General features: G+C 35.6%; 2 protein-coding genes across 2 annotated transcripts in view; both read left to right on the top strand.

Annotated features, from left to right (window-relative positions):
* LOC112009779 (uncharacterized) overlaps positions 1-18,263 on the top strand; it is a 52,193-nt gene that overhangs the window by 12,936 nt on the left and 20,994 nt on the right. The window lies entirely within an intron of this gene.
* LOC111984393 (uncharacterized) lies at positions 7,915-13,751 on the top strand. Its single transcript, XM_065773980.1, has 7 exons — positions 7,915-8,290; positions 8,364-8,513; positions 11,562-11,742; positions 11,844-11,927; positions 12,332-12,439; positions 12,611-12,880; positions 13,391-13,751. The coding sequence occupies exons 2-7, from the start codon at positions 8,383-8,385 to the stop codon at positions 13,487-13,489; spliced, it is 873 nt and encodes a 290-aa protein (XP_065630052.1). The 5' UTR covers positions 7,915-8,290; positions 8,364-8,382; the 3' UTR covers positions 13,490-13,751.

The following is an 18,263-nucleotide window of genomic DNA, read 5'->3' on the forward strand; positions in this document are numbered from 1 at the left end:
AAGAACAAGAAAAATGAGAAAAGGCCACACTCCATTCAAAGAGAGTGTGCTAGAAAAAAGACTTAATCTCTAGCAAAGAACGTACACAATCCTCTAAGCTTCTAGCATTCCTTTCACGCCAAATGCACCAGATCAAGCAATGAGGCACTAATCTCCAAATATCTATGTGACGATGTCACGCAAACTTTCCTTGCCAAGCCTCAAACAACTCAAGAACAGTATGAGGCATGACCCAGTGAATACCAAACAAGTAGAAAATCAAAGACCACAGCTCTCAAGCTATGGGGCAATGAAGCAGAAGATGATCCACCAACTCCCCACATCTCTTACACATATAGCACCAATCAAGCACTAGCACACAACTCTTACGAAGGTTGTCTGTTGTTAAGATCTTACCAAAGGAAGCAGACCAAGAGAAGAAAGCTACCCATGGAGGAACCTTCGATTGTCATATCATTCTCCATGGGAAGGATACAAGTTAGATTTTCTTAATAGGACCAACAATATAGAATGGAAATGGTAATATGCCAACAGTTAGCTATCACATAATAATAAAAATATTATGGGGAAAAATTTTGTAGTTTAATATTTGGTATAAGGGGAGAATAAATATGGACTCATTTTTAGTGTGTTGTTTGTTACATGAAAGTGGTCAAATAAGTAATAATAGTAACTAGAGATTAACCGTGAATATTTAGTGAAATTTATTCATTGGCTTATTACATTGGGTGATTTGGTATCTTGCAATGGAGATTGAAGTATTATAAAGATTATAAAACTAAAGTATTATTCATAAATAAAATGTCAAACCAAATAATCCGTACAAAACAGTTGGTATAAAAGGAGAAATTCAAATATACATATATATATATATATATATAAAATAAATAAATAAAGGGATAAAAAGCAAAGACCCATAAACAAGTTTTATGTTCTTCCACCTTGCCTCTGCTTTATCATCATCCAAATGGATTGAACCCAAATTAAATATGTTTAAAAAAAAATTTAAAAATAGAGAATTCACAAGCATTGCATAAAAGAAGAGAGAGAGGACCTTAAGGATGTGGATCACGTTGTCAAGGAGAAAGAGAGGCTCGGTGTGAGTAAAGTCTCATATTGAATAATAATGAGCGAATAATTAATATAACATAGTTGGCTCAAACTTATAAGTTTATGCTTTTGGGTTAAATAGTATCCCAACACATTTCAATTGGAGTCTCCAAGGTGTTATATTATATAATTGCTTCTTAAATTTTAAGATTGGGCATTGGGTATTGGAAGCAAAGAGACGTAGTCACTTGCAAGCATGCACATATATAATAAGGGATTTCTCTCTAAACAACCCGATTGTTCTTTCACAAATTGAAGATGCCAAGAACTGTTTTGCACTATTTATGATATTGAAAATGTAATCTTAAAATTCAGTGAATTTCTATTGTATTATAAAAAAATTATGACTTTGCTAATGGATTTGCACCATGAGCTATGCCTATAAACTATAAAGGGCTTTCTATAAGTTTACTAGTGATTTGCTTAGTACTTGCCCAAGATCATTTTTCCCTTGGTGTGCATAAACAGATGGAAAGTATGCTAAATTAAACCTCTAGTAATACATGGGTTAGGGCTGGCAAAATTGGGTTCTTGGCCCATCAATTGAACCATCAAATAGTTGGGTCTAGGTCCATGGTGTGAAGAAATGAATAAACCCTTGAACTAAATAGTTTGTGGAAGTAAGCAGAAAGTTAGAAACCAAACCTACCAGGTCTAGACATTATATGGCATTGGGTTAAATTTGATGCATATAAGCAAACAACAATATTTACTAATGGCAGTATTCTAGATCATTGTATGTGTGTGTATGTGTATATATATATATATATATATAACTGTTATGGGTCAAGTCAACAAATCTTTTTTTTTTTAAATCTCAAACTCAAAAGTAAGATTGGATGTTATCAAATTTATTTATAAAAATAAAAAATAAAAAATAAGGAAAGAACAAAGACCCAAGAAAATATTTATTCTTTTGGTGAAACAAAGTAGGTAGGCAAGAGGTCATTTCTCTCTTCTTGGCATCTGTAGACAGGGAAAATTCCCGACCTATCACAAGCTGACACGTCACACTATCAAGTCCACAAAATACAGCCAATTACAAAGCGCCACATATTGCTGCTAGGTTTTGCTATCATTATTCAGAAACCAACAGAAATTTTCCAAATGTCATGCAAAAACCAATCACACATCATCGCATGTGTAAGCGATGACATAATCAGCTTCGCACGTGTAAGCGATGACACAATCAGCCTCGCACGTGTAAGCGATGACATAAGCGGACCAATCAAACTCTGCCACGTGTCACCAATCAAACTCTGCCATGTGTCACCAATCAAGCTCCGCCATGTGTCACTTACCTACCAGAGAGAGAGTTCTTCTTTATGCAAAATGATGAGAAGATAGAATCCCAAGGGTCAATTGGAAGAATCTTATGTCCTTGAAACCCCCACATAGACAAATCCAAATCAAGCCTATATGTCTAATTATTCATGCCTAAACTCACAGTTCCATGGTTTAAAGATGAGCTAGACAGAGAAACTAAGGAGAAGATGAGGGGAGGCCAATCATAACTAAGCTCAAATAGCTTTGACCATGTTTAAGTTAGACAGAAAAACATGAAATGGGAGGGGCTTTAATTGTAACTCAATGGAGAGAAAAAAGAGATGTTTCAATTGTGAGAGAGAAAGAAAGAGAGAGGGGGGGGGGGGGGGAGTTTAGGCTTTAGTGCTATGGTAAGTGTCTTCCACCAAAAATAATAGTTCAAAAGTTCAAGCATGCAAAGTAACTTCTCCAAAATAAATTGAATGTAAGATTAATTACCAATCACCTCACTTAAATCCTGCAAAAGTGAGAGATTTGCACATGTGGTACAAAATTTTTATGAAGATGAGGGTGAGAGTTAAGAGACAGACAAGATGAGAAAGAGAGTAAACTGAGGGGAGAGAGATGAAAAAGAAATCATTTTACTAAACAATAGTGCTAATCAAATTTAGGATCAAGTAATAGTCTAATGATAGTGAAATATATATATATATATATATATTTCATATATACTACTATTAGAATTTTTTTTTTTTTAAATGCTTTACCCTCTTTGATGTAGAAAATAAACACAAATTAGGAAAAAAAAGCTTCCTAATCCTGCTAAAATAAAGGAAAAATGGCAAGCTTACCTAATGCCCAATAAATTAATAATAATAATAATAATAATAATAATCACACACTTTAATGTCTTCCTCATGACATTTAAATTGATAGTCTTTATATTTTACACAAATTTTAATAACTTTCAAAAATGAATAGAAAGTTGAATTTTACCTATAGTTTCAAAAACAATCAAGAAAAGACAATGAATCGTGCATATAACTTTGTACGTAAATTGCCACATTTTTAATATTTTCAAATTAATTATTTTGCAATTTATTTTAACTTGTATGACACTTATAATAATTATTGTTTATTTTTTTTGTTAATATAGATTTTTTTTTTCAGTTTTTTTTTAATTTTTTATATTAGCTTATAATCTTGTCCTATTTGAATTGAAATCCGCCACTTCTTCTACTGCCTCCACTATCTTCCTATTCAAAAGATAAAAATAAATTTTAACTACAAACTTATTTAAAACTTAAAACTTTAGATCTCAACTTATGCAAGTTAACGTCTGCAGCCAAAATTTTGAAAAATAAAAATAAATTTGTTACTCGAAGTTTACTAAACACTCGCTGAATACTAAACACTATAGTTAGTAAAGTTTCAAAAAAAAAAAACACTATAGTTAGTAATAAATTTGACCATCCGCAAAATATAGCTCAATACCGAGTACCGACGCTACTTTTGGTTGAATTTTTTTTTTTTAAAGAATATTTTGGGTTGATCTTTTTCTTTTTTTTTCTTTTTTTTTGAGAAGTGAATTTTTACTGCTATTAATCAAGGAGGGGGAAAATCCTCTAATACAAAAGACAAAACATTCGTTGGAACACACTCCAACCAAATTTGAGACGAAAAAGATTGTCTCGCTCGCTGGGCTAAGGCATGAGCCACTGCATTGCCTTGCCGACCTACGTGAGCGAAAGAAATACTCGTAAATGAGTTTGAATGGGACTTAATGTCCATAATTATATGCCCTCCCCGGGAGTTTTCCATGCCAGGACACCTTAGCGAGTTAACCACCGATTCAGAGTCGCCCTCACAAACCATCCGAGTAAAGCCCGATTCTGCAGCAAAGGAGACAGCACGCCGAGCAGTAAGAAGTTCCAAGAGCTCCACAGTTGGGGGTTTTGCAATCTGCTCGGATAGAGCAGCCAACACTTGGCCCACGTCGTTTCGGATAACCACCCCACATCCCGCCATGTCCGACTCTCTGTACCAAGCACCATCATAATTTACCTTTACCACACCAGCAGCAGGAGGAACCCATCTACGAGAAACAGCATGACGTTTGTGTGGATGGGGGCAAACCAAACTCCTGAATTCATGGAGATAGTTTTTTGCAAAACCCGCAATATTCTGAAGGGGCAGAGGATTGTCAAGGTGTCGAGATTTATTTCTTTGATACCAGACAGACCAGGCCGTAGTAGCAAACAGAGGTAACAAGGCATGTTTTGTAAGGATCCTTTGCAAAACATCCGAAAAAGACTCAATAGACGATGAACTCCGATCCACCCAGTCAAAATCCGTCTGCCACACTACTTCAATACAGGTACAGCTCCATAAAGCATGCACAACAGATTCTGAAACACCAGAGCATCGAGGACAGCTAAACTCAAGGAGGATTTTCCGCTTCAGTAGATTTTCTTNTTTTTTTTTTTTTTTTTTTTTGAGAAGGTGAAATGTTTACTGCTATTAATCAAGGAGGAAAATCCTCTAATACAAAAGACAAGACATCCGTTGGAACACACTCCAACCAAATTTGAGACGAAAAAGATTGTCTCGCTCACTGGGCTAAGGCATGAGCCACTACATTGCCTTGCCGACCTACGTGAGCGAAAGAAATACTCGTAAATGAGTTTGAATGGGACTTAATGTCCATAATTATATGCCCTCCCTGGGAGTTTTCCATGCCAGGACACCTTAGCGAGTTTACCACCGATTCAAAGTCGCCCTCACAAACCAATTGAGTGAAGCCCGATTCTGCAGCAAAGGAGACAGCACGCCGAGCAGCAAGAAGTTCCAAGAGTTCCACAGTTGGGGGTTTTGCAAGTTGCTCGGATAGAGCAGCCAACACTTGGCCCGCATCGTTTCGGATAACCACCCCACAACCCGCCATGTCCGATTCTCTGAACCAAGCACCATCATAATTTACCTTTACCACACCAGTAGCGGGAGGAAACCATCTACGAGAAATAGCGTGGCGTTTGTGTGGATGGGAGCAAACCAAGCTCCTGAATTCATGGAGATAGTTTTTTGCAAAACCCGCAATATTCTGGAGGGGCAGAGGATTTTCCAGGTGTCGATATTTGTTTCTTTGATACCAAACAGACCAGGCCGTAGTTGCAAACAGAGGTAACAAGGCTGGTTTAGTAAGGATCCTTTGCACAACATCTGAAAAGGACTCAGTAGCCGATGAACTCCGATCCACCCAGTCAAAATCTGTCCGCCACACAACTTCAATACAGGCACAGCTCCATAAAGCATGCACTACAGATTCTGAAATACCAGAGCATCGAGGGCAGCAAGACTCAAGGAGGATTTTCCTCTTCAGTAGATTTTCTTTAGAGGGCAGCGAATTTGTGCAGGCCTTCCAGAGGAAGTGTTTTATCTTACCTGGAACCTTCAATTTCTAGATGCTTTTCCAGAGACCCCTTTTAGGATCCACAACAGGTGGGCGGTTTGTGTCAGGAAGTAACGGCTCACACAGGAGCTTATAGCCTGACTTCACGGAGTAGCAACTCGAGCGTTCAGACCTCCAAACCAATGTGTCTGGTTGCGGGCTAGAGCATAGAGGCAGAGACTTAATCAGCACAGCATCAGGTGGGTAAAAGCACAAGTCAATGAGATTTGTATCTCACCAACCCGAATCAGAATTAATCAAGGAGTCCACTGAAGATTCAGGAGCAAGATGCATCACCGGGGAATTTAAACGGCCATCAAGACTTGGTAGCCAAGCATCTTTATAAATCTGAACCGATTTACCATTTCCAATTCTCCAAAAGGCTCCCTTATCAATTACATCCCTAGACCACAGGATGCTCTTCCAAGCGAAAGAGCCCGAAGAAGTTTTAGCTTCAAAAATTGAAGATAAACTAGCGGGGGGGAACTTTTGAAACTACACTAAAGAAAAAGTAGACCCCAAAATTGTTGGGGAAAAATAGGAATTTGCCCCTAATTTACAAACTATGCAGCAAAATTATCATATTTTGAAACTATTTAACAAAATGCCCAAAATTGAGTTACAGGTGAAACCCGACATTAGTAATGTCGAGTTCTATGCATTTTTTGCCACTTAAATTTTTTTAAAGATATCAAGTTTTACACCAAGTTTCAAAATATGAGCATTTTGGTAAATAATTTCAAAACATGTGCATTTTGCTATATAGTTTTCAAATTAGGGATAAATGACTATTTTCCCCGAATTGTTGTAAGGGTAAATACCTATTTTCCCCAAATTGTTGCGAGTGTAAGTAGCTGAGATATGATTGATAAAAATCTCTTTTTTATGTCTATTTATTTATTAACTAGCCAAGCTTAAATTTTATTTTTGGGCTTTTTTAATAAACAAGCTCAGTACAAATAATGGGCTTGATAAAGCTTGAAAATAGGCTTGAATAAAAAGCCCAAACAATCTTTCTGCCGTGCCCCTGTGATTTCCATGGTGGTACACATGGCCCACTTATATCCATTTATCTCATTTTCCATGTCTAGAAAGAATATATATATATATATATATAAAACAAAGTACTAGAATTCTTAGATTTGGGAACCTAGAAGCAGGAGGAGGATTGAGAAAAATTATTACCTATCAAACTCAAAGACACTAATGTTGTAGAAAAGAAGAGACAGAAAGGCAGCCCCACCAAAGGTTTAGTAATGGTTAGACCAAGCTTTTGCAAAACATGTGGAATGGTGTCAATGTAGAAGGGAAGACATTTGTTGAAGCAACAGATGAACAATATGTGTGTATGGGCCGATAGAATGGGGACGAGTTTAGCGTGTGCGTGTGTAATTCAATTTGCGGAGTTTCTATGCTTAATGAAAATTAGAGGGAGTGAGAAGTATAATTTTAAATGGTAGAAAACAACATATTATTGTGGAAAATTTACAATGGGTAAAGCAAAATTTACCCATGGAAAATTCACACACTTTCTGTCCCCTCTGGTCATGGGAGTGCTCTTATAGTCGAAAACTGGTCAGAACTCTTGTTGTTGATTCATGCTTTTTTCTATTTCTATAGTGTTGAGGTTTTTTTTTTTTGGGGCCCAAATCCATTAGGAGAACCCCAAGTCAAAGTACTTAATGTACTTGGGCCTTACAAAACAATCTTTGCGCTTCGGGACAACCATCAAACCTCATTTCTGTGAATGACCCCCTTAATGGAGAAGTTTATGTACTTTTTCATCTCTAAGTAGTATGTACTTCATACTTAAACTGCAAGCCAATCTTCGATATAAAACAAAAAGTACCGCCCATGAATGATCATAACAAAATGTTTTTTTCTTTGGATAAAAGGTTAGAAAACCAAATTTGGGAACTTAAGAAATAAGTTGAATTCCATAGCATATTTCAGTTTCAGGAAATTAAAAAAAAAAAAAAAAAAAAGTGGAACTTAACAAACAAGTTTATCTCCATGGCTCATATCAGTCTTCATTATATGTAAGAGAAGCATGTACTGTACTAATATTGAAGTGATCATTTGTTTGTAGTAGTAGTAGTAGTAGTAGAAGTTCATAAGTATTGATGGCTTACATTCCTCCACACAAGCGTCACTCATACGAAGCTGCTAGTAGTAGTGAATCTAGTGATACGCATAATAGACCCTCACCAATCCCACAATCCCTTGTTCCTCAATTCAGAAGAAATCTTAATTTGAGGTTGCCACCCAAAACCTTTTCACAAAGATGTGGAAAGAACGTTTATAATTATGCAAAGCAGGCTATTTCCACATGGTTTCCTGTTGGTTTGGATCACAATCACCAGTTTCCATCTTCTGTACATGTTACCCCAGTTCCCTTGCAACTTTTTGGGAGAACAACAGGAACAAATCCACTAGTTTTGTTCAATAACAACAACAATCATCCAGGTAAATGTCATTATTTTCCTGCTCAGATTTTTTTTTGTAACTAATTATTAATAATGGGTTTGTTTTTGGTTAGTTGAGCAAGTGAGGAGTCCATGGGTGTATATAGCAGAAAATGTTGTGTCAGACTTGCTTTCTTCTTCGAGAATTTCAAGGATGAAAAGTTGGACTTGGAAGACGTCAAGCCAAAGTTGGTTGCTAGATTTGGAAAAATTCTTTTTCATGAGTAAGTCATGCTTCTATTCTATTCTATGAGTCATTGCTTTTGTTAATAGTTGTTTGTTTATGTTTGTATTTGTGTTTTATGAGGTTGGCTCGAAGAAGTGAGTGAGATAAATAAAAAAAACATGAATATTAGGATGACACTTACTTGTTATGCACTTTGCTACCTCAAACATAAGCAAGGTTGTCAACTGTCAATTCATCTTTATCTGTTGACCAAGAAAATAACTTAAACTTTATTAATCCAAAACTTTAATGATACACTCAGTCAGTTAGAGTAACAATATGGTATGAAGTATGTTGCTGGTGTTGCTACTTAGCACCTCCTCGCCTTACAAGATCTAAGTGGAGAGTGAGGTCATGAGTTTAAGACATACTGGATGCCTATGTAACTTTCAAAAAAAAATAATAAGAAAGGCATATCTGGTGTCATTTATTACTAGATATTTGTCTCAACATACTGAATCTTGTCATATAAAGTTATTACCGCAAAAGCACAAGGTCACACACAGAAGTTGTCAATAAAAACACGGCAATTTGTTTCTAATGCAATTGTGCAGAAGACTTGCTTATGCAGATATGGCCCTTCACCATTATTTATCAATTATAGTCTACTCTTTTCATCTGGTTTTGTGTCTATTGGTTGCTACTTTCCCCTGGTTTTTTACAAACATACATTATCCTGGGTTTCTCATATTTGATCCTAGTGGTTCAAGACTTCAGGTTAAGGCTTTTCTAAATTAGCTAGACCTAAGATTTCTGGTTTTACCTTTTTAGCCTAAATAGACATGAGATTTCTAGTCTTACCATATCATTTAAATACACATGTTGAATTACAATGGGTTATGATCGGTCTGTTATGAATGATTCTAACGTTATGGTTATGATTTAACACATCATATAGGATTCCAATCATGAAAATTAAATGAAACTTAGATTCCATTAATGAAGCCAGCCTATTTTTCTCTCTTGACCTCAACAAAGAGAGCACAGATATATCTTTGTTCTATGCAATCAAAGACAATTTCCGATACAATTCTTTTAAGGCCTGTTCACCACGCCCACATCATGCCAAAATCAGATCCTCGAACAATCTCTTACTATAAAGGATTTATAAGCAGAAATTTCTCCTACACCCATCATGCCAAAATATGATCCTCAAAGCATCTAAAGACAACACACATATAAGGCCTTCTAACAGCTTCAGAAATCCAGTCACTCTACACAGCCCTAAAGTTTGCACCCAGTCACCCTACGCATCCCATAATTTGCACCCATAAAAGTCTCCGAAAATGGTCATGCTTCTTACCAAGCAGTCATAGCACTTACCCCAACAGAGCTTGGTTAAATATGGTCAATTTCCTTGCTCCTAATTCACCATAATTCTGTAGGGATTCACACCAAGTTGCAATCTACCAAATGGAACTTAAATTGAACTCACCCCATATAAAGAATTACCTGGGTGTTCATTTCATTAGCCATATGAGTAATGTACTTTTAAGTAAAGCAATCACCCTTTGATAAAAGAACCCCGCTTTTACTGGGTTTGAGAGGTAATTGGTAGATAGCCTTACCTCCAATTTTGGTGAAGCTAATTCCCTGATTCCAACCCTGACACATCACTAAATAGAGGGCACTTGCCATTGCAACCCGTTGATAAATACAGATTTTTTTATCAAGCCAATTGTTTCTCATCCTTTCTAAAACAATTCCATACTACAATAGCTTTATGAGGACAACCCATTGGCATAGCATGATAGTTCATAGGTAGAGCTCCCTACCTTACTAAACAACAAAGTAGCCAACTCTACATCTTCAAAGACCCCCACTGGGGCTAACTTACTCCTACTCAAGTTTCCCTTTAACCCGCAGACTACTTTAAAACACAAAATTGTAGACGAAATATTCACAAATCAAGATAGAGCCTTCCTCAACAAATAAGAGAGATGAAATTGTTAAGAGTTTCATTAGAGCCTTCCACCATAGTTGTCAATAGCATATGACTAAGACCCTTTATAATTTGGTAAATGACAACGAAGAAAATAGAACCCCTTGTCTCAACCCTCTAGATTTGTCAAAGAGGCTTGTAGGCAAGCACTAAAAATCTAATAGTGGTGAAACAGATAGCTATTTATTCTTCCATTTCTCACCATAACAAAAATGGTCTAGTATGTACAAAAGACAATTCTAATTCACATGATCATAGGCTTTTTCAATATCAAGACATTCATTGGCTATGAGAATTGAGTCTAATCTTATCTCCCTTCCAAAAAAGCAATTTGGTACTTGGGCATTATTTTTCCTAATAATGGTTTTAATCTATGGCTAATACCTTTGCCAAAATTTATACATACAACTGCANAAAACAGTAAAGAGGCATAAACTTCCTGGAAAAAATCTAAAAAATCCTTCCTTCTCCACAATTCCCCAAAATGTTGGAAATATGCCATAGTGAAGTCATCCTGGCCTAGAGCTTTATCTCTAGTGATTTGTAAATGATAGTGATAAATGGAATGATAGTGATTTGTAAATGCCATTATTTAGTAGGTGTATTTGCCAGCTAGCAGTTAGTGATAAATAGGTGTATTCACTTCCTTTATTTGATTTTTGGTTTTTTATCGGTAAGTGAACATGAGCACTTAATGGGTCTTGAACCCATGAACTTGGCCCTTCACCCGATTCTTATGGTGAGAGCATCTAAGCCAAAGCTCATTGGCAACTTCTCTAATAGATTTGATGCCCTAGATTTTGGCTAAGTGGCAATTTGAGCCCATTGGTTTCAGCCTTCTACTAGAATCCATGTGCTCACACAAATTAATCCAATGTCACATCTGAGTGTCAATAGATTGACTGATGAAACAATTCATTTGTTTTGGCAACAACATCTGGATCATTTCATATCCCATTTAATAAATTGTACTAAATTGTTTCAAGTAATGAATGTATTGATGTTGATGTTTTGTAACTTTGAAGATTTCACATATCAAATTTGTAATAAGAGAACCCTTTAATATACTTGGAAGAGTTAAGTAGCTACAACTTTCTCATGTAGGAACCCTTCAATCAGCGAAGAAACTACAAGAGTAGGTTTGGCTGCAGAAACTACATTGAGTCAATTGAGGAGATCATTTTACACAAATATTCCTAATTCATATATGGAAAACATTAAGGGAGAAGTTGCCAAAAAGATTAAAGTTGATTTTGAAGAGGAAAAAGATTTATACCATGTACAGGTATTTCTTTTGTTGAATACCTCTGCTTATTATATTCAAAATTATGCCTTATAATTTAGTTGGCCACTGACTTCCCCATTTTACTTTCTCATTTTGTATAGTTGTCTGATGCCACACTACCGGATTCAACTATTTCTTGTAAATGCAGTGTGATAAAAGAAGACAAAAGGCTTCAACTTTGTAAGGCAAGTTTTCTGCTTAATATTGATGCACATTGCATTCAAATCATGCTTAGGTCTGAACTTGTTACCTAGGGTGCTGATGATTTGTTTTCTTCCTGTTTTATTAATTTTATGTGACAAATACATCAAATTTTATGTGACAAATACATCAATTTAACGTGAAAAGTATAGAGTAAAAAAGATGATGAGGTTTAGTATCTCCTAGTTGCTGCCTTTTTTTTTTGGACAAATGGAATTTTTCTTACTATTTAAGGTTTGTGATTTGATTCATTATGGGGGGAGAGAGAGAGAGGGATTTGAGACTAGCATTGGTGAAAAAGAAAAAGAATCTCTGATATTTGACCTTCCTTCCAATTGTTTATTATGTGTGATTTGAGACTTATGTTCAAATGTCACTATTCTTATAGATTGAACTACACCAATTGCGTCATATGGTCATAGACATATCGTGCCTTGATAAAAACTTAGACCTAAGGCTGATGCTATCCACCAAGAGGACCTTAACAGCTCTCACTGTAAGTTTAATGTCTATATTTGCTGTCATCTATGTTATTTTACATTATTTCAAAAAAAAAAAAAAAAAAAATTGGTCATTTTCATCCCAAAATCTTAAAGAAAACTACTTTTGGAGAAATCTCTATGCTGGAGCTTAAATTTGTGACCAAACTAATTTATGTACTCTCCAGGATGATGAGATGCAAAGCATTAGAAGTCTTATTAATTCTGCAATTCTAGATCAAGATGTGAAGGGTGGGTTGAGATGGCCCCTGGGGAAGGCATCTTCTGAAGGTAGATATTGTGTGGTGGGGGTTTGGCACACAATAGCTAAAAATTATAAAAGTTCATCATTGAGCCTGAAAGTGAGACATGCTGATCGATATGATTTTAGAACTTCAATTGGGGAAGCTACAAGGGAGATAAATCTGAAGCTAAAAAACATTGTCTCATTATTACAGGTAAGAAACGTATATAACTGAGATACTTATTATAAGTGAATAAGGAGCTTAGTCCATGTAATCTAATTGGGGAACAAATGTCCAACTAGATTTGTTTTGTTACATTCTTTCCTGTAAGGACCATTCCATAACTTTACTTCAAATTAAATTTTGCCATCACATCATTAGATTATGTGTTCTATTTCATATGACTTAGATGTCATTTGCTATCAAATCCATAAATTCATACATTTAATGTTTTTGTGATTTAGTTAAGTTTACTAGCATTTTATAGGAGATCCTAAGTATTTTAGGTTTTATTTTCTTTGATTCCAAGTTAGTGTTTTATCAGTTACTATCTTATTAGATTTTTAATTTACTAGTGAAACTAGGAGTCTGACTTCAATATTGCTTATGCTTCTGGTCTTTTGTTGCTTACCACAGCATATAGATACAAATTGTTATGAGTATTTTTTTTCTCTTTCCTTTATTTCTTCATTATGTCTTATGAACTCCTCTTTCAATTTTCAGGAACAGGAGGTTGAGGTTAGTTCGGTTGCTGAGATGCTCAAAGACCACTTGAAATTGATATGGGATCATTTCTTATGCTGTGAACATTTTTTGACATGATATAGCAAAAAAGGTGGCAAAAAGATAAAAACAGAAGGGACACCATCCGGAAAAGGGCGGTTTGAATATTTTATATGTTTATGGTGTATTTGCTTACATCTTATGGCAATTTCAAGGCAATGGGCATTGATTTAGGGTTGTAGTTTTTAGTATAAGATGATACGTAATCTTGTATTGGTCAAAAAACTATTAAATCATAGGGTCTTGTTATCAATTATTATAAAAATCCTATAAACTTTGATAAAGAAAACGATTAAACCCACTTCCAAAGACACCAAACATAATCCAATTGAATTTTAAATGTAATTAGTTGCATTAATCTATGGGAGAAAACATTGGGATACTTTTGCAAGCTAGAAAGTATTCCAACATGACATAGGTTGAGTCCAACTCTAAGTGACAGAATGAACCCTTATTAGTAGGATTTGCACAATAACTTAGCTCAGATCTACTCATTCAGTTTTTCAATCACCACTGCAGTCCAACAATCAATAGCAAAGACACATTTCACTCATAGTCAAAGCTACAAAATAGCATGCCCAAGTAAGGAGACAAAACAAAAAGGCTTTATTAACAACATTACAACAAATAAGTCCTAACAAAATAAATTGTTGTAGCCATCCGATTAGAGACCTCCCTAATTTATTCCAAAGTGCTAAATCTACTGATTGATCAACCTAGAAAGTAAAATTATCCTCCTTTCCGTGCACTCTTTATATTAAGATATGTTGTCTACCAATTCCAACCATAATGGAGATGAGATCATTCATAGCTACCTAGATGTCATATCTGAAATCTACTTAAAATTCCTAACATTCCTACAAGATTATGAAATTTCAGACAATCTATTAGCAGCAATTTTAAAAAGAAGGCATTTAAAATGTAATGGTATGTTCAAAGGACCTTGAACCTACGACTATCGGCAAATTCAAATCCATTTCAAAAGTTCCTGCTCTATGAAATTGTGGATGGCATAAGCATGTGGTCATGCCTACTGAAGTTTGAATTTTCAGAATTGGTGCTGACTAGTAATAGACTAAAAAAAAAGTCCCCAGTCCACAAAGCTCCCACTTTTGTGGGGTCTAGAAGAGGAGATTGGTAGGCAGCTTTACTCCTCTATTTTTTTTTTTTTTTTTTTTTTGGGGAGTTCCCCTGAACTGAACTACCTTGAAAAAAGTCTTCTCCAGGTGCAATTGAAACCGCAAAACCAAAATTTGATAGTTTAGCAGTCAAGAACTCATCCAAAAATATATTTGTTGATTTGACATCCAAATGAACTATTGGCCTTAACCTACCATAGTGCATGTAACAAAGAGCATAGGATGTCTCAGTGGCTATTCTTACACGGTCAAGCCAAGAGATCCGGCAAGTAATCTTGTTGTGTTGACCATGGAGCTGATCAAAGAGAGTGCCATTGGGGATGAACTCTAGAACCAACATGGGAATTTCAATTTCTAGGCAACAACCATAGTGCCTCACAACGTTCTTGTGGTTGATCAATTGTTTTATTGTGACTTGTTGTAAGAAGAAATCTACCATCGTCTCAGTGGAACAATGTATTGGAGGGCCTTTCACTTTAATAGCTACTTCCCTCTCATCTAGTATTCCTTTGTAGATTGTTGCGATATCAGAGTCGAGGATTAGATTAGGATCATAGTTATTAGTAGCCTGTTGGATTTCCTTGGCAGAGAAAATCTTGATTGGCTCTGTATCTCTACCTTGGTTGCAAGTGATTTGCTTCTCTAGTAACATTGCTCCATTCTGGATGAAGTATTCTTCTTTGGCCTCAAATACATGCCTTGCTTTCCCATCCTGATACTCTTCTCTGCCAACATATAGCATTATTAAACAAGTGAATATCACTTTATATATAGTTCTTTTCTACCAACAACTAACAATATGACAAATTAAGGTTAGGTAATCTCCAAAATAAGTTTAAGGGGAAAAAACTAGACATGGCAAAACGGGCGGGTCGAGTCAGGTCAATCAGGTTGCAGGTAAAAAAGAACCATTTTAAGTGGGTTAAAAATGGGTTCGGGTCAATCGGGTTGTGGGACGGGTTGGGTTGATCCATATTTTTCACATGAATTTTTTTTTATAAAGAAAACAACATTTATTTGCCATTTGGAAAGTCATGCAACAAATTACTTGATATAAAATGCATTATATATATATATATATAACTGTTATGGGTCAACAAATCTTTTTTTTAACTCAAAAGTAAGATTGGATGTTATCAAATTTATTAAAAAAAGAAAAAGAAAAAACAAATACCCAAGAAAATTTTTATTCTTTTAGTGAAATGAAGTAGGTATGCAAGTGGTCATCTCTTTATCAATTATAATGTTTATATGGAAACAGAATTGAAAGTTTGGAATTTTAGTAGTAAGTTTATGATTCCGAATCTTCCAATTCTTCAACCGTGATCATTAGTTGATTTCTCAATCTTTAGAGCTAAACTTCTAGATTATGAATTAAAAAGTGAACACATAGGATTGTATTGGATTTAGTTCTTTTCAAAGTATGTACACAACTGCATTAATCTTTGACCTTTCGTACAAATGCCAAACCAGGTATGTACACAGAAATAGACTCTCGACTTTGCTTTTTTGGTTTCTTTAAACATGTTACATTACATGGGATGAACTTAATTAGTGCTATTTTAACAAAATAAAGCAGAAGAAAGAGAAAGTTCGTAATAACCAGCATACCCTTCAAAAATAACAACTATGCATCTTTAACATGAATAATGGGATTTTTAACAAAACAATTAGAGATAATGGGACTGCAAGATTGGCTGTGGGACTTGATCAAACACGCAATTGAGATTATTAGGAGATATTAGATCATAAGCTTTAGTAACGTTCATGTACTAATAATCTATAGGAAAAAGGAAAAGAAACATAATTGAAAGTTTGCAATTTTATTAAGTCTTTCAAAAAACCCACTCTAAAAATTATGATTACCACACAGAAATCAAGAAAGAAGCTACAGGTACCCAAAACTTTTTTTTTTTTTTTTTTTTCATAATAATAGAATTAAAAGTGAAAAATAATTTATTTGACAATCACAACTTCTAGCTACAAGAGGAGAAATTCAGATATAGAACAGGAAAATGCAAAAAAACCCAGTATAATTAAATTTAACGTTTCTCCCCCTTTTCACTATTTCCCATCATTCAAACAGAAATTGAACAAAAAACGAATATAAATTGTGAGAGTATAAAAATAAAATATATAAAAAAAAAGAGAACTCACAGAGAGTAATAAATAAGAGAAGAGAGAGGACCTTGAGGATGTGGATGGATCACGTTGTCAAGGTCGATGAGTTGAAGAGAGAGTCAGAGAGAAACAGTCGATTGAAGAGGAAAACTATGGTGGGATTATTTAAGCAATTGTGGACGGTAGAGAAATGTTGATATAATTGTAGGAGTGGAGGAGGTAGAAAGATACGGCCAAAAATGCAAAACTTATCTCTAACTTTTCCTGTTTTTCATTTTAGTCCTCTAACTTTCAGTTTTACCAATTTAAGCCTCTAATTTTTAATTTTTATCAATTCAAGGCTCCGTTACGGTTCAGTTAGTTTTGCCGTTATATATACTTGAAACGATGCCGTTTTGCTCTCTCTCTCTTTTTAATTCAGAATTAAAATAAAATAAGAAAACCTAAAAAAAAAAAAAAAAAAAAAAAAAAAAAAGGAAATCAGAATCCTCACCGCGATCGTTAAATCTCGGCCATTGATCTTCCATTCTGATACGCAGATGAAGAACACGAGGAAGAAGAAGAGGAGGTCTCAAGTCTCTAATCCGTCACCGGCGACAAAGGCAACGTTGTTCCGACTGCCGAAGAAGACAAACAGAGAAAGATCTTCAAGGCTTAGCAGAGGCTTTCTCTTTGGCTTCTCTAGACGACGCTGTTTCGGCCTCTGCAAGCCAACGACAATTCTAACAAAGCTGCCGAGATATTATCCATGACCTTTGTTATCTCTACCCTTCTCTCTCTCTCACTCTCTCTGCTAAAAAGCTTACCCTCTGTTTACATTGTCACCCTAATTTCGGTACTACCAGTACTGCAAACCCACCTCCTTTTTTCTCACCTTCACTTTCACTGTTCCTCTCTCTCAACCCCTTTCAAAAAGCAACCTCTGATAATATTCCATTTTCCATTTTCCATTTCTGTATACTGGCTCTCCCAACCATGGAAGCTTTCAGCTTACTCAAGTAATAGCGAGGCAGTGGTGGTGGTGGTGTTAACGTTACTGGCGTTGGAGACTCCGGTGTTAACACGCGCACCGCCGGAACCACCACGATCGTCATCGCCGTTTCTCAAACAGACGACGAGAACGAAGACAACGACGATGATGGACCCTTCTTCGACTTGGAGTTCACTGTTCCTGACGAAGAAGAGGAGGAAAACCAAGGCAAAGAGAACGAGAACGAGAACGAAAGCGAAGTAGAAGTGCTAGAAGAAGAAGAAGAAGATGAAGATGATGATAATGATGATGATGAAGAAGAAGACGACGAGTTTGACGATGGTGGTGGGAAGAGAGAGAGTTTAAATTCACGCTCTCATCTGGGTCTTGTTCTGGGTCCAGCAATGTTGACCGCACGGACCCAAACTGGGTAATCTCTAGTTCCTTATGTTCTTCATCTGCGTATCAGAATGGAAGATCAACGGCCGAGATTCAACAATCGCGGTGAGGATTCTGATTTCCTTCCTTTTTTTTTTTTTTTTTTTTTTCAGATTTTTCTTATTTTATTTAATTCTGAAAAAAA

This window comes from Quercus suber, unplaced genomic scaffold (assembly GCF_002906115.3).
Source record: "Quercus suber isolate HL8 unplaced genomic scaffold, Cork oak 2.0 scaffold_84, whole genome shotgun sequence".
Lineage (NCBI taxonomy): Eukaryota > Viridiplantae > Streptophyta > Magnoliopsida > Fagales > Fagaceae > Quercus > Quercus suber.

Bases quoted from the DNA above. Each gene is read 5' to 3' on its own strand.
- LOC111984393 (XM_065773980.1), top strand. From the start codon at position 8,383: ATGGGTGTATATAGCAGAAAATGTTGTGTCAGACTTGCTTTCTTCTTC. The intron at 11,928-12,331 runs GCAAGTTTTCTG...CTATTCTTATAG, and splicing joins AAAGGCTTCAACTTTGTAAG to ATTGAACTACACCAATTGCG. The intron at 12,881-13,390 runs GTAAGAAACGTA...TTCAATTTTCAG, and splicing joins ACATTGTCTCATTATTACAG to GAACAGGAGGTTGAGGTTAG.